Raw genomic sequence first — 14887 nt, forward strand, 5'->3', positions numbered from 1 at the left:
CTATCCCTCTATTATCATTTGAACGACCGAAAAGCTTCCGAATAAATGATACGTTATTCAATACCATCAAAATTCTGTATACAAAAGGAAAGCTCGTTTTAGCATGTATCAATGACGTAACAAATAAAAAGTAGTCATGTGGTAATAAATATCAAATTTAAAATGTTTTTAAATCGCTTTTACACACGGCTCTGCTAATGGACGAGCAACCGTAAAGTTATAAATAACGTAAGCTGGTCTAGTCAAACTTATTGTCCTAGTTTTACTATGGCACATCAAGAGACCGCATTCGCTCAAGTTATTATAATCTGAGGACCCATTCAAATGAAAGCTGTGCCCATGGGACATGGCTGGATTTCGCAAAGTTGCGAAAAGCTTGCGGGAGGACAATCGAGTGCCAGCCCCCCCTAAGATACGTGTATGAATTGTGACACAAGGTCCTTTAGGAAAAGAGTTTCTTTTTCCGAAAGATTTTTCCTGTTCAGTTTTATACCGAACGAAAATGTAAGCGTGGGCTAGATAATTACCTATATGTAATATGATAAAAATCGAATAGTTGGAGTTTCTTTGAAATTTGCTTCTATCTGCGGAGCTGTTGTTCCGCGTCGTATTTTATGTAACCCCCGAGCGACTGTAATACGGGCGCGGGCGCCCGGGCGGTGCAGGAGAGCGCTCTCGGCGCTCGAGTACAATAAAATCAAATTGCTGCAGTTTTAAACCCTTTCAGCTACGCGACGCGCTCTCTCCGGAAATCGGTACAGCACCAACAGCCTGCATTTTATATTTATTCTCTACAAAATGAATTCGGTGGAAATTCTTGTCTAGTTCAACTAGCTCAACGAGCAAACCTAGCGTTGTTTTTCTTTTATACACAATCCGGCTTTATTACGTAAGTAATCCGTAACGTTCTGAATTTATTTCGTTGCTACATCATTTCCAAATGTGACATCTCAACGAAACCTTGGTAATTTGGCGAAATTGGACGAGTGATTTTCCTTAAAAAATATGTGGTTGGATTGAACGATATCTGTTGATTGAAATAGAGGGTTTCCTGCAAATAAAGGTGGTGAATGTGGTGATATTTCACGAACGGAAACGTTTCATTGGAGATACGGAATTCTTACAAATAAGAAGCGTCAAATAAACGACACAGGTATAGATCACACGTGAGCTGCGTCGATCCGTAGCGCACCCGCGGGCGAATATTGAGTGCTTCTCGTGTTTTGTTGTTTACAAACGAGCCGTGCTACAATGCAGAGAAACAGAAATTCTAGGCACAATTCAATTCGAATGTCGGGGATCAGCAGCCTACATCGGCAAGATGGCAGAAAACAGAATCTTCAATTTCAATTGCCATATTTTTATCCCTCTATCCAGCTCACGAAATGTATATTTTGTTAGTTTTATTTCACTGTAAAGCAAAATAGACACTTGTCCTACTTTTGAAGAAGACTACTAGGGTTGTTATGTTGGGGAAAAATATGAATACAAAGAAATCTACTCAAGCAAATTAACCTAATGGACGGAAGCAGGCAGTTGTAATTAGTAAAAAATTTCCTCCTCCTTTCCCGCTAAATGTTTACTTAATTCAAAGGGTCATCTGGGGCTTAAAAGGATCTGAAAGAGTTTTGGTATGTTAGCCTTTTATTAAAAAAGAGTTACTGATTGTTATGTATGGCCTTACTAGCTGTTGCCTGCGACCTCATCCACGTGGAATCTTTTTCCATAAATTCTATTTGTAAACAGTAAAATTTTAAAGTTCCAGCGGTTTGGATAGTGAGCTCAGAGAGTTTTCCTTTTATGATTTATAAATTGATTCAGATAAATTGCAAATCAAATAAACTACTAAGTTAAAAACCAGAGAGAGGAACAAGATGATGGCAGCATTCGGATTTAAATCTAAATCCTGTGGCTTCTCTGACAAATGCAAATGAGATTTTTAAAGTTGGATTTCTTTCGTCGGTTACGACGCTGGAGCTGTGCGGCGCGACGTTTTGTCCCCTCCGCCTCATTATCACAGGAATTTCCAATTGATTGAAGACAAGCCAAAAGGAAAAATGCAATTTAAAGATAACGTCCAGAGGTGTACAGAGAAATTGAATCGCGTTTGGTCTTTTTGGAATTAAATATCTGACCCGAAATCAATATTTTATTCAGTCCGACCGCACAAGAAAGAAACTTTTGTATGAATTCTTGATATATATTTTCGAAGTCTTATAAGAAAAGTTTCACTTCTGATAAATATTTGATTCAAATAGTGAAAGTCAACTCAGGGTTTTATTACTTGGCCTTATTCCACTTTTGTACAAGATCATATTTTTCTTAACTATAATTGTAAAACTTTTATACGAATGTAATTGAACGTTTGTTAACATTTTATAACAAAGTGTGGTAAAAGTTAGCATATTGTTTTCATATTATAAAAATATAGAAAAAAATATAGTAACCAATATATTATATTGTTATGTAATATAGCAATACACTCCACAAAAACGAGAAATTCTTCGATATATACCTAGTCATACTAACACGACACACTGAAGAGTGTTTCTTCAGCACTTTAGTTGAAGAGATCTCAAATTGGAACATACCAGCTGATACTCAGCTCTTTCATACAAGTTGGATATTGCACACGACTAGCGAAGCATTTTTCAATAACATGATATTTTATTTTCCAATAGTTGCTCAGATGGAGTGTGGAACCGTTTTTCTGAAGATCTTGATCGGTTCCACTACATATACAAATGCAATCGTCAGTATAAAGGAATACGTTGGTACTTAAAAAGTACATCTTTTACACCACAATAACTTATAATAGTGTGTAGAACCATATTTCGTTCGCCATTTCCATCATAGGACTTCTAAAAATCAAAAATGGATAATATCTAGCTGTAATTTTTCACTAGGTTTTGCCCACTCTGGGCACGGAAATATGAAATACGGACAAGAATGTTGTTATATCTGTCGGTAAATAGTAGAATTACACCTACAACGAGTACTTCTTTCTACATAAGCTTTTTATGTTAGTACGTCACGAGTTTTAGACCCAAATCACAGGCCCGATCGCATTCAAGCTTAGGCTACATATACATAGGGGCTTCCAGTCCACCACAAGGGGGCCCCATTTCAAAAGGATCCTTGCCAGAAATGTGTACAATTGATTAAAAAATAAGGCTGATGGAAAAGTGGCACTTCAATTTGAAATTGGATTGAATTTTAAATACCGTATAAGTCCTACTTAGCAAAACTATTTAAAAAATAAAAGAAAATTAATTAAGTATGTCGTGTACTTACTTAACCAATTTCCGGGCCCCCTACTACAAGTGTAGAAACACCTCCTAAATACGACGGCGCGGCGTTGCCGTGAAGTGAATATACCTCCTCAATAGATTCACTAAAGTACTTTTACCGATAAGTCCTCGTCTGAACACTTGACTCGATCATGTCGATAGCCCACGGAGGCTATCCCGCTTGTTGGCATCAGCAATATGAAGAGGTTGATCGAGGGACAGAGCAAATGTTCAATTATATGTATGCATATGTATAACATAAACAGACTGAATACGACCCACTACTGGGCTGCAAGCCTTCCCCTCCCTCAACTTTATGGAGCGAACTCCACCAACAACGCTCACTGCTTCAGTGCGGATGGAAGGAGGTGTTGTTAGTCTTACTTATAAATACATATTTTTTGCTTCAGTATACAAACATTACGTACAACTTTAAATCGATACTAATCCGTACGACCTACATTAAACTATCAAATAAATCGATTACTATTCGAACGCTGACTGCTGACTGACATTGGAAATAGCTATGCTGTATGGACTGCAGTTCCTTGTCGTTCTCATTAAAGTACTTAAAAGTCATGTCACGGATGATAGACATTATCACGTCATTTTAAAAAGACGTTTCTAATATTTTGCCGCGATATTTTTGATAATATATTTTACACATTCACTATTATTTAATCATGTGCTAGAATTAATGAATCATATATCAATGTCCCTGCTTAGTTTGCTATGGTTCGGATGTCATGTGTGATCTTGATCATAATTGTTTGTGGCTTTCAAAAATCAATAGGAACTCCCGGCAACTGGAGGGTGGTGGAGCTGATAGCAGAGAGGCACCCGTACGTGGTAGCGTTGTTGAATGAGTCGAGGGACTACGTGTGCACAGGCTCCATTATCGGCGAGCAAACGGTGCTGACCTCGGGCCGGTGCTCCACCCGCCGGCCGGTATACGTCTCCGCCGGCACCGCAGTGTTGGGGAGACACAACAACAAGCACAGCCAGATACCCATTTGCCATACAAAGCTGCACGTGGACTACGTCTTCGAACTAAAACCTGATGACCCCACAATGATGCGTATTCACAGCAACATCGCCCTAGTGTACACATGCCAGCCCCTCCTACTGATATTTCTGAGCAAAGCCGAAATCGGTAACTACTACGCTTCAGAGCTGAGAGATAAGCAACTGGCCGTGATCGGCTACGGAAGCCTCCGCAGTTCCAATGTCATATCACTTCAGAGACAATGGTACCATCAAAGTCCGTGTTTGAACCCGAAGTGGTACTACTGCGTGTGTGGATTCGAGTACACTACAATAGTGCCTACATACGATCTACCATTTGGTGAGGGGGCGCCGGTCACCCACATGACAGATATAGTCGCCATGGCTGTCCTGCCTTGCGGGATGCTATTGGTACCCAGTTCTAACATCAAATACAATATTTTTACCGTGATTGGACCCTACAGATCGTGGATAGATAAGCCTGATAGTTTTCTAAAGAAACTAGCCCTCGCTGCCAACAGTGGATATAACGAACAGATGCATGTGGCTTTAAAATATATTTATGTATTTTTATTAATCAGTAAACTTCTCTTTTAGGTTTAAAGTCTTTTAATATATTTTTTTATTTAATTGCAGTCTGCAAAGATTGTGGATATTATTTGTAGACAGGCACTTATGTAAGTTTGTTAAACCCGATAGGTAGTAACATTATATTTTATTCCCGGATGTAAGTAACTAGTAAAATAAATATTTACTAATGCCTTAATGCTGATATTGGTCCGTCTAGTTTGGAGCCGAATGAGAACAAAAGTTATAATTTAGATTTTATATTTTTTAGAATCAACCTTCATTCGAGAGTAAATATTAAGTACTTAAGTGATATCTACGCTCCATGAAAAACTACCCATTTAAATTGGTACTCCCATGTTCGAGAACTAATCGCAATGAATCTATTGTGAATCATATCCCGACGTAGCTAGAAGCAATTTGTGATTGACAAGATCAATGTAATCAAGTAATGCGAAAGATAATGTATAGTTTCTGCTTTATGAGCAAATTAATTACCGGTCTTCCTCACGGCGCTATTCGCTACAGAATCGTAGATCATCGATTACCGATATCGATCAGATATCACGTAAACATGTGCCTAAGAAAATCTATGGACAATCGCAAATGTGTCCTAATGAAATAAAATGATGATTAAATGATAAGTTTTAATTTTAATACACACTTCCTCTCTTCACTTCAACGTTGCTGTGCCCACCAGTGCCTGTGTACAGTCATGAGCAATATAATGTACCCACTTTAGGACTCTGTCGCACTAACATATTTGACATTTAGTGAAACTTACAGTTCAATTTGTCAAAAAAGTTAATGTGAAATGGTACTAAAGTGTATACATATTAATGCTCGTGACCGTATGTAACACCCCATTGTACTACATAGAATGCAATAAATAATCGAGTAAGTAATAAATTCGTACGATCGAGCAGTATCGCTTACAGATTTGCTCTACCTGATACATTCGACGCAACGCGGGGCGCGGGGAGAGGGGAACGTCCGCAATGTTAATAGGTATTATTATAGGACCTACAAGTAGTTTCTTCTTAGTACAATTCGAGTCGTCAATCGTTTCTTTATCGCACGAATCGCGTCACGTGAGGAAAGTTGCTTAGTCTATTCCAGCTATAAATACAGGTAATTTTGATTATTTCAGCCGTTTCTTTAAGCTTACTCTCAGCAGCTATAGAATGAATTCCAAACAGAAAGTGGTAAGTTGAGTTTATTTGCAGTTTTGTGTGGTGATTGTGACTTCTAAAATACATACTTCTATTAGCCTAAAAGCCAGCGTCAGATAGATATGTACCTAAGCCACGATGATCCAAACTTCATAGATTTTGATCATTGCTATCTGTGTTGGTGTCTATGCGCAGATAAATTTTTAGCTTTTAAAATAACGGTGTGGCGGCCGCTGGCTCTTTGTCTAAGTATATCTATTTACATACCTACTATAATAAAACTGTAGAAGTGTAATTTCTATGATTACTTATTTACATACATACATAAACTCACGCCTATTTCCCACCGGGGTAAGCAGAGACTATAGATTTCCATTTGCTTTACTTACTTACACTGAAAGTATAATTTTGTTATCCTCTTGCATTGTGTACATTAAGCCGATCACTTTCGAAAAAAAATTATTAACTTATCTAAATCGCGAAATTTACTATCATTAAATAATGATGCAATTTAAAAATTCCCGACGGCTGTGACCTTTGCCCTTGAAGGAGATAAGACCAAATATAGATTCTACATCAGTCTGTTCGATGTATTTGTGTGTGATTGTTGTTTCAAGAAATGAATTGTGTTAAAGTGCTGGTGAGAAATATGAGTCGAAGCCAACGTTGGGCGCCGCTGCAACGCGTGGGCGTAGTGGGTGTGCCTTTTGAGAAGGGCCAGAAGAAGTATGGAGTGAGTGTAGCCCCCGCAGCCATGAGGAGCGCCGGCCTCATCGACCAACTTAAAGAAATCGGTAATTTTCAATATAAAAAATAAAACATAACATAAACACGTCCCACTGCTGGGCACAGGCTTCGCCTCAATCAAACGGAGGTGAATGGTGCGTACTCCCATCACGCAATTCCACTGCTGGTTGGTGAAGATGTTTGGACTAAGAGCCAACCGAAATTTTAAAGCGCCTGAATGCCTCCAAATTGGCTTAAGATGAAATACTATCCATGCAAAAACCTTCACTCGTTGGTCATTGCCAGGCTTCTTGGGGACAGCTTACTGAAGCGCCGAAAGCCGCCGCCGCCGGCGGCAAACCAAAACAAACACAGAAGCGCTACGGCGACGGTTTCAGTGTCATATTGCTCTATAAGTAGGTTATTGCATAAAATTAAGTGAAATGTAGGTGTTCAGTATTTTTGGGGATTTTTTAAGCCTTTTGAATAATATACGTCTATAGCAGAACGTTAAAAACACCGATAACGAGAAAAGTGAAAAATCACCTACTGAAAAATACGTTGCGTCACGTTACATTTTAATGGTGTAATGCCAAATGATTCGTATATATTTGAATCATCATCATCATAAACAGCCTATATACGTCCCACTGCAGGGCACAGGCCTCCCCTTCATAAACCGGAGGGGATATGAAGCATACTCCGCCACGCTGCTCCACTGCGGGTTGGTGGAAGTGTTTTTTTTTTTTTTATATATATTTGAATAACACTACCTAATTAAAAATTCTCGTTTCCTCCTTTGCTGATGAAGACCACGGATTTATCAACCACATTGGTTCCGAGCCTTTCAAATATAGTTATCTTGTACCTAGGTATACAAACCTCTGTACCATCTAGCAACCCTGTACGGTCACGAGCACTGTCGAGCACTAATATGTATACACTTTGAAACCATGTCATATTAACTTTTTTGACAAATGAAACCGTAAGTCTCAGTAAATGTCAAATATGATAGTGAGACAGGGTTCTAAAGTGGGTACATGATATTGCTCATGACTGTACATAAACTTACCTATCTACACCAAAAATCCCTAATACTTAGGGCAGAGCCACAAGTTATCAAAAGATAATTTGCAGCCACTTTTGATGTGAAGTCGTAAAGTGAATGTCACCTCCTGTTTAAAAAAGGTCAGGTCAAGAGTACTAGTTGAGTAGTAAATACTAATAGAGTAGGTAATTCAGCGAGCATAAGTATATGTATAAAGATTTTGATAAGATAGTGAAATAATCGAAAGTGGCGTGTCATAATCGTAAGGAGAATTAGGTGAGATCATAAGTATGTATCACCTCATGAGATACTCAATACACTTTTATCTCACAGAGGGCCTCGACGTGGTAGACTATGGAGATGTGGAAGTCGCTCCATGCGAGGAGAAAGCAAACGTGGACAACATGGCTTGTCTACCCCAGGTGTCAGCTTGTAACATGACATTGTCAAAAACAGTATCACGAATCATCAGTGACAACCGAGTGGCTATCACTATCGGTGGGGATCATTCTATTGGAGTTGGTAAGTATTTGTAACCAATATTAGGCAGCTGAATTACTGAAATTGTTTTAAGTACTTACAACATTTTTTAGAACGTCTAGGTCCTGTGTTTTTCTTGCAGCTACTTTTCCTCGGCTGTACACATTAAGAAGCTTCTGTAGTTTTAAGTGGATGAGACATTTGATAAGAAATATATTTATACAAATACTGACGATCCAAAGTGTAACTACGTTACTAACGAATAAGTTACAATATGCCAAAGAGTCTAGTTTCAGTCAGAAGTAATTTTTAGTCATTTTCGCGCAAGAAACTCTCCCACTAACCCAGCACCTAAATCTGATACCTACCTACAAAATTCATCAGAAATATTTTTAGCTTGTAATTTTTCTCTATGAAATTTATGGAATTCAGGTTTAGTAAGATCTACCTCTGAACCGGCGGGCGTGTATGAAATGATTGTAGAATGTGAAGGAAGCAAGAAAAGTGTGTCAGGGTCGAAGCAAATGGAATTTCATTGTCTCTGCTCAGAGGATCTCAATACTCGAAAATATACTTAATATAGATATAATTTAATTATCATAATTGTAATTACAATTACCAGGAACTGTAGACGGCCATTATAAGGTAAACGAAGATATGATCCTGATTTGGGTGGACGCTCATTCTGATATCAACACGAACAAAACATCTTCCTCTGGGTCGGTGCATGGTATGCCAGTAGCTCTACTCGTCAAGGAATTGGCTGATTACTGGCCTTACCTCCCCACGATGGACTGGCAGGTTCCCAAGTAAGTTCTGAGCATACTTAAACATAACATCTCACATAACATCAAGATCACTCATGATATTCATACCAAGGTGGTTATAACTAGTGGTTATACAGTGACAGTTTCATCATGTTGCAGAGGACCGTTACATTTTGTACTGGCAGCAGGAGCCGCCCGGCCACGGCCGCCGACATTGATAACACGTCGTGGATGACTTTGCAAAATGACGTATCTCCAATTGTTTAGTAAAATAATTTCTGTCTTAGTGACAAAAGGTGCAAATCAGTTTCGCTAAAAATTTCAGAGACGTCAGTTAACGACGTCATCAACGACGTAAGCCCGCATTTGCGACGTCTGCGATGACTTTGGCACGAGCGGCTCCTGCGGCACGTTAGGTGCGCGTTCATCTTTAGTCCTTTGTCGACTTTTACTGCTCCGGATGGCAAGCGGCGAAACGCATTTTATGATTTCTCTCTGTCTTTACTCTCAGTCCAGCAGAGGCTGCTATTAGCCCCATTTACAGTTAAAATAAACATTACAATTGTCCCTATTTATAATTGTTTGGTTTAGATAACATTTTAATAATTTATTTACCAGATTTTCTATCAAGAGCCTCGGATACATAGGTCTTCGTTCCGTGGATAACTACGAGAGACTTTTAATAGAGAAGTACGAGATCCCAGCTTTCGCAATGGAGGACATAGACCAGTAAGTTTGATTTTTAACCGACTTCAAAAGAGAAGGTTATCAATTTGACACGTATTTATTTAAAATTGTTGGATTTTCACGATATTCGTATACTTATGTTAGTCTATGCGATGTGAGCTTGCTGTAAACACGTGTGCCAAATTTTATAGGTGTTCGTTTGCATGTATGTATGTTTGTCCACGCATTTCTCAATTTATTTTTTAATGAATTAAGTATCGTCAAATTTAGGAAATAGTGTTTCGTCAAAATCGGCCTAGGAGTTTCAAAATAATGGTCTAATAATAATAATATGGTAATAATAGTAATGGTCTAATAGTAATTATTATTGAATAAATGCGTTGTTGTCTATTGTATGAACGAAGCTCTTCTCAGTGTTAGTAGGCATTCAGCTTAAGGAATAGTTCAAGTTTTTATCAAAATCGGTTAAGTAGTTTCCGTGTTATTGTCAAAAAACCGTTGAAAATTAACACGTATTGCTGAAATGAATAGGAAACTTGCGTTCCGACGACACTAATTTAAGTTAGATTAGTAAAATGAGAATTTGAAAACGGTTATAAGTAGGTCTGTCGGACACACATTGAAATATTTGTAAGGCCTTCTAAATCCGAGTCAAAACTTTTCAGTTTGGAACTTTTCATGTTATTTGTCATAAACTTTAAATTACACCAAACACTTCAGAACCCCGATACCTACTCCGCCGGCGTTGTCGACGATTTCCCTCATTCAGCGCTTATCGCTATCAACCACTAGGGTCGATTAATTATTTCAAATATTCTTCCTCTCAGACGCCCTGAGCCGAGGTTCGCGCCCAACTGGGCACCTTCAGGCCTGTTGTCTTAAATTTTGTACCGGGTGAGAGCCCTCAGCGCTCCCCATTTGTCCGGCCAAGTAGTTAATGCCATCTGCGGCAAATCTACAATAAGTCACGTCAAAAATAATAAAAATTAATAAAAGAAGATTGCCGAAATTAATAGGAATCTTGCGTTTCGACTAGTATACTAATAGAGGCTGAGAATTTATTTAACAGTATTTATAATAGAATGAAAATTAGAACGCTGAAATTCCTTCTAAAATGCGTCCATATAAGCATTATGCTTCTACGTTCGCTAACGGTATGACGTCGACGCAATTACATTGCATATGCAATTCCCTTCCAGCTCTATAGTCATTCCGGCTAGCATACGGCTAATGGGAAAACATTCTATGAATAAATCAATTTTATTGCCTACAAACATAGTTATAGTCTTACACACCATGCATAAAAACGGAATACTTACTTACACAGTTACCTACTACACATTTTATGTGTTTTTGTCTAACTGAAAGATGTAGGTATCTATCTACCTAACTACCTACGTAATTAGGTAGTTTTTTTACTTATTGTAGATTTGCCGCAACCCACATGGCCGAAAAATGTATTTTTGGAGGTATGTAACCTAACCTGTATTGGGCTGGTTTTCCGTTCGAAGGTTGGAAGGTCGACAGGCAGTCGCTTCTGTAAAAAACCGGACCTGTCAAATCTTCAGGTTAGGTAAGCGGACTATGTGAAAAACGGGATGATGTAGATTTGCCGCAAATAGCATTAACTATTCGGCAGGATAAATGAGAAGCGCTGAGGGCTCTCACCCGTTACAAAATTAAAGATAACAGGCCTGACGGTGGCCAGTTGGGCGCGAACCTCGGCTAAGGGCGTCATCTGAGAGGATTGTATTTTAAAAGACCTAAGACTTCGATAACGATACTCGCTGAATGAGGGAAATCGTCGATCACGCCGGCGGGGTATCGGGGTCCTAAAGTATTTGTTGTATCTAGTCTACGGCTAGGTAAATCAGGTCTTTAAAATTATGTAGTTATCACTATGAACGGCCGAGGTCCTGTGATTGAGCGATGTGCTCACGATCCAGAGGTCCTGGGTTCGGATCCCGGAAATAAGATGATCCGTGTTTCGGAAGGCACGTTAAGCCGTTGGTTACGGGTACTACTTACTAATGTAAGTACGTAGTCGTTACAAGAGCCATGTTAGGGGCTTTTGGCGGCTCAATAATACCCCAGATATCAGGGTTGTACGATAGAAGAAGATCTTCTCTGAACACACACAAACTTTACAATATCTATGACTTTACATTATTTATGTCCATTTATGTCCGTTCAACGCCATTATTAGAACGCAATGGGTAAATCACAAAATGTTGTAAAGAGTGTATTTTTCAGGCACGGAATACAGCAGTCTATAAAGCATGTTCTACGGACATTAGACCCTGAGAGCAAGCGACCGATCCACGTTAGTTTCGACATTGACTCCCTGGACGCTTTAGAAGCCCCGAGCACCGGCACTCCAGGTACATATTTATACTATTCTTTCCCATACCATAGAATAAGGAATAATACTACGTATAGAAAGGCAACTCTCCGCCTCTCACCAGCGGTTGAGCGAGGTTTACCTCACCCCCCTTGAACATAGTTTAGACATAGAGTAACGAATAATCTCACACCCATAATCCCTAATGGGGTGGACATTGGATAGACCCACTAGTAGCTAATCAAAAGATACTTTGTGGCTACTTTTGATATAGTCCTAAGATGGTTATGTTGATCCACTGAGTTCTTATTATAGAGAAATGCCGTGGGAGCATAGCCGGTGATACCGAAATATGCACAAAACGATCATATTATACGGGGTAACAATCGTATTATAAAACCAAGCACATCTTTGGTGTAGCGCAACTACAACTAGTGCTTGTGTTATAACGCAATGAACGGCGGATAAATCGATGTAGCGGTTCAGCCAGAAATTTCTTGGTGCGACCGCTTCCCATACCGACGTGACGTGAGTGACATGCGGACAGTGGCGGCCCTTGCAAAATATTTAGGCGCAAGACATCACAGTATTCACAGTGGCGCCCCTCAAAATACAGTTTTTTTTTCGATTAGTTTACGGCCACCGAAATATACCTAATTAAATCTTTTAAAAATTTCGTTTACAGGCACCCTTTAAATGTATGAGGCTTATGTGGCCGCTAAGAGGTCTAATTCACAGGGCAGGTGTGCCCAATCCAGTTACTCCCCTGTAGATCCGGGGTTGCTAGCCAGGGTGGTCCTGTCTTAGCAGATTTTGGCGCCCCCCCGTAAAATGACGCCTGGTGCATTCGCATGCGGATTCGTGTAATTTAGTGCTGAGGGCACATCTCCCTTGTTTCTATAATCTGTGTATTGACCCGTATGGTGATAAGTGATGAGGACATCGCGTCGCCCATATGCAGGGTGTTAGTAACATCATAACGAATACTGACGGGGAAGATTGCTATTGATGATTCTGAGTTAATATCAAGTGGAATTTTCAGTCGCAAAATGTATGTTTTTTAAATTAATTTCAACTCAGAATCATGGTCTGAATCATCCCTCAAAGTTTTGGTTGTTATGACACTAACACCCTGTATAATCGTCCAACTTGTCAAAAAGGACACAATCCAACTGTCGGCCTGTCGGCTTTTACGACATGGAAATACAAGCCCGTCCAAGCCGCTGGAAGCGTTTTATATGATTTATTAGCTTCCGGTCCAGCATAGTCTTTGAATAATAGTAATTTAACTCAAAATTTTAACAGTGCGAGGTGGACTGACTCTCCGTGAAGGAATCTGCCTGATGGAAACCATCCATAGCACCGGGCGCCTCCGTGCCATAGACCTGGTGGAGATCAACCCAGCTTTGGGCAGCGACGCAGACCGACGGCGTACCATCGAAGCTGGTCTCTGCATCCTTAAAGCAGCTCTAGGGTTCTCAAGACGAGGCACCGCTCCTAGAGGAGTCTTGGATCTCCCTGGCAAAATAAATGTAAATTAGGTATCGACTAAACACAGGCAACATTCAAAATATCTACCTACTCCTGACGAGTACTTCAGTTATTGTATTGTATAACATAAATAGCTTAGATTATGTCCAAATGTCGGGAAAGGTAAAAAATGGTATGAAGGAAAGGTTCCTTTTGTATAAAAATATCCAAATAGCAACCATAAATATATTGTTTATAAGTAGATAACTAGCCTTGGTAATTCAGTGATGTGGCCTTCCCGGGAATGTACTCAATTTAAAAATTCTAATATGTAGTAAGGACACTAGCGGCTTTTCTTTTTCAAATAGGCTACTTGACAACTTAGTCAAATGAGATACTTTTTACGAAACGTCCTGTGACGTCATCAATAAAAGCTGTCAAACATCGTACTCATTGTCACTTAATTCATAAATAAAATTCTATAATAAGTCGAAAGGTAAAACGAAGTTGATTTTTGATCATCTTAGATTGGCATCTATTTCTAAATTGATCTTTATAATTTATCTTTGACCTAGTCAAATACCCTATTGCTCTTCCTTGAAGACAAGTTGGGACAGTGGCCACTGCAATTTTATCTAATTCTCATTATCTAACTATGGTGACCATCCCCTGACATAAAAGCTGCATCCGTTCCTGTACTCACATTACTGCAGTAATAAAACTGGTTCAACTAAATAACAGAATCATAACCACAGTAACCATTAACCTGCTATCGGCATTGCTTAGGAGCGTGCAGATACAGATCATAAAAATTCTAACACTTCACGTACGCAAGGTGACCTGTCATGAACCTACACAAAATTACAACTGAAAATTGCCGTAACGGAAGTTGATTGAATGCACAAGGCATTTATGATGTTCCATTATACAAATCTTAGTTGTAGATTTGTATGGAAACAAAATGATTGCGATTTTGGTAAGATTATTTCAATTGTAATCGTTCTGTTTGTCGTGTTATAAATACTGTTAGACACCGAAGTGTGTACATACCTACCTATATACGTACATACAAATCTACGCAAACCCATATACTTATAATGGGGAAGGTAGAGCCACAAGCAACCAGAAGACCTGCAGCCACTTTGGTGGCGTATGATCCATAAAATGGGCTATCTCGAACGGTTTCAAATTGCATGACTCTACTTCAGTAGTATGAGGGTAGTCAGAAAGATTAAATATGCGATATACCTACAACTCCTGAAGTCTGCGCCCACGTTAATACGTAACTAGGTAGGTAATCTAACAACGGTCTTGTTTTCAGATACTTATTGCTT

At 39.2% G+C, this 14887-nt stretch overlaps 1 protein-coding gene across 2 annotated transcripts; it reads left to right on the forward strand.

Moving 5' to 3' along the window:
- The first annotated feature begins 5929 nt into the window (after window positions 1-5929).
- Window positions 5930-14055, forward strand: LOC126382020 (arginase-2, mitochondrial). 2 transcript variants are annotated; one of them, XM_050031705.1, is made up of 7 exons: window positions 5930-5993; window positions 6670-6828; window positions 8142-8330; window positions 8911-9097; window positions 9674-9784; window positions 11996-12123; window positions 13389-14055. In XM_050031705.1, the coding sequence occupies exons 2-7, from the start codon at window positions 6684-6686 to the stop codon at window positions 13622-13624; spliced, it is 996 nt and encodes a 331-aa protein (XP_049887662.1). In that variant the 5' UTR covers window positions 5930-5993; window positions 6670-6683; the 3' UTR covers window positions 13625-14055. The 2 variants fall into 2 exon arrangements, with proteins under 2 accessions (XP_049887662.1, XP_049887661.1); XM_050031704.1 differs by lacking the exon at window positions 5930-5993 and having other exon boundaries at window positions 6620-6828.
- Window positions 14056-14887: the final 832 nt, after the last annotated feature.

This window comes from Pectinophora gossypiella, chromosome 3 (genome assembly GCF_024362695.1).
Source record: "Pectinophora gossypiella chromosome 3, ilPecGoss1.1, whole genome shotgun sequence".
Classification (NCBI taxonomy): domain Eukaryota; kingdom Metazoa; phylum Arthropoda; class Insecta; order Lepidoptera; family Gelechiidae; genus Pectinophora; species Pectinophora gossypiella.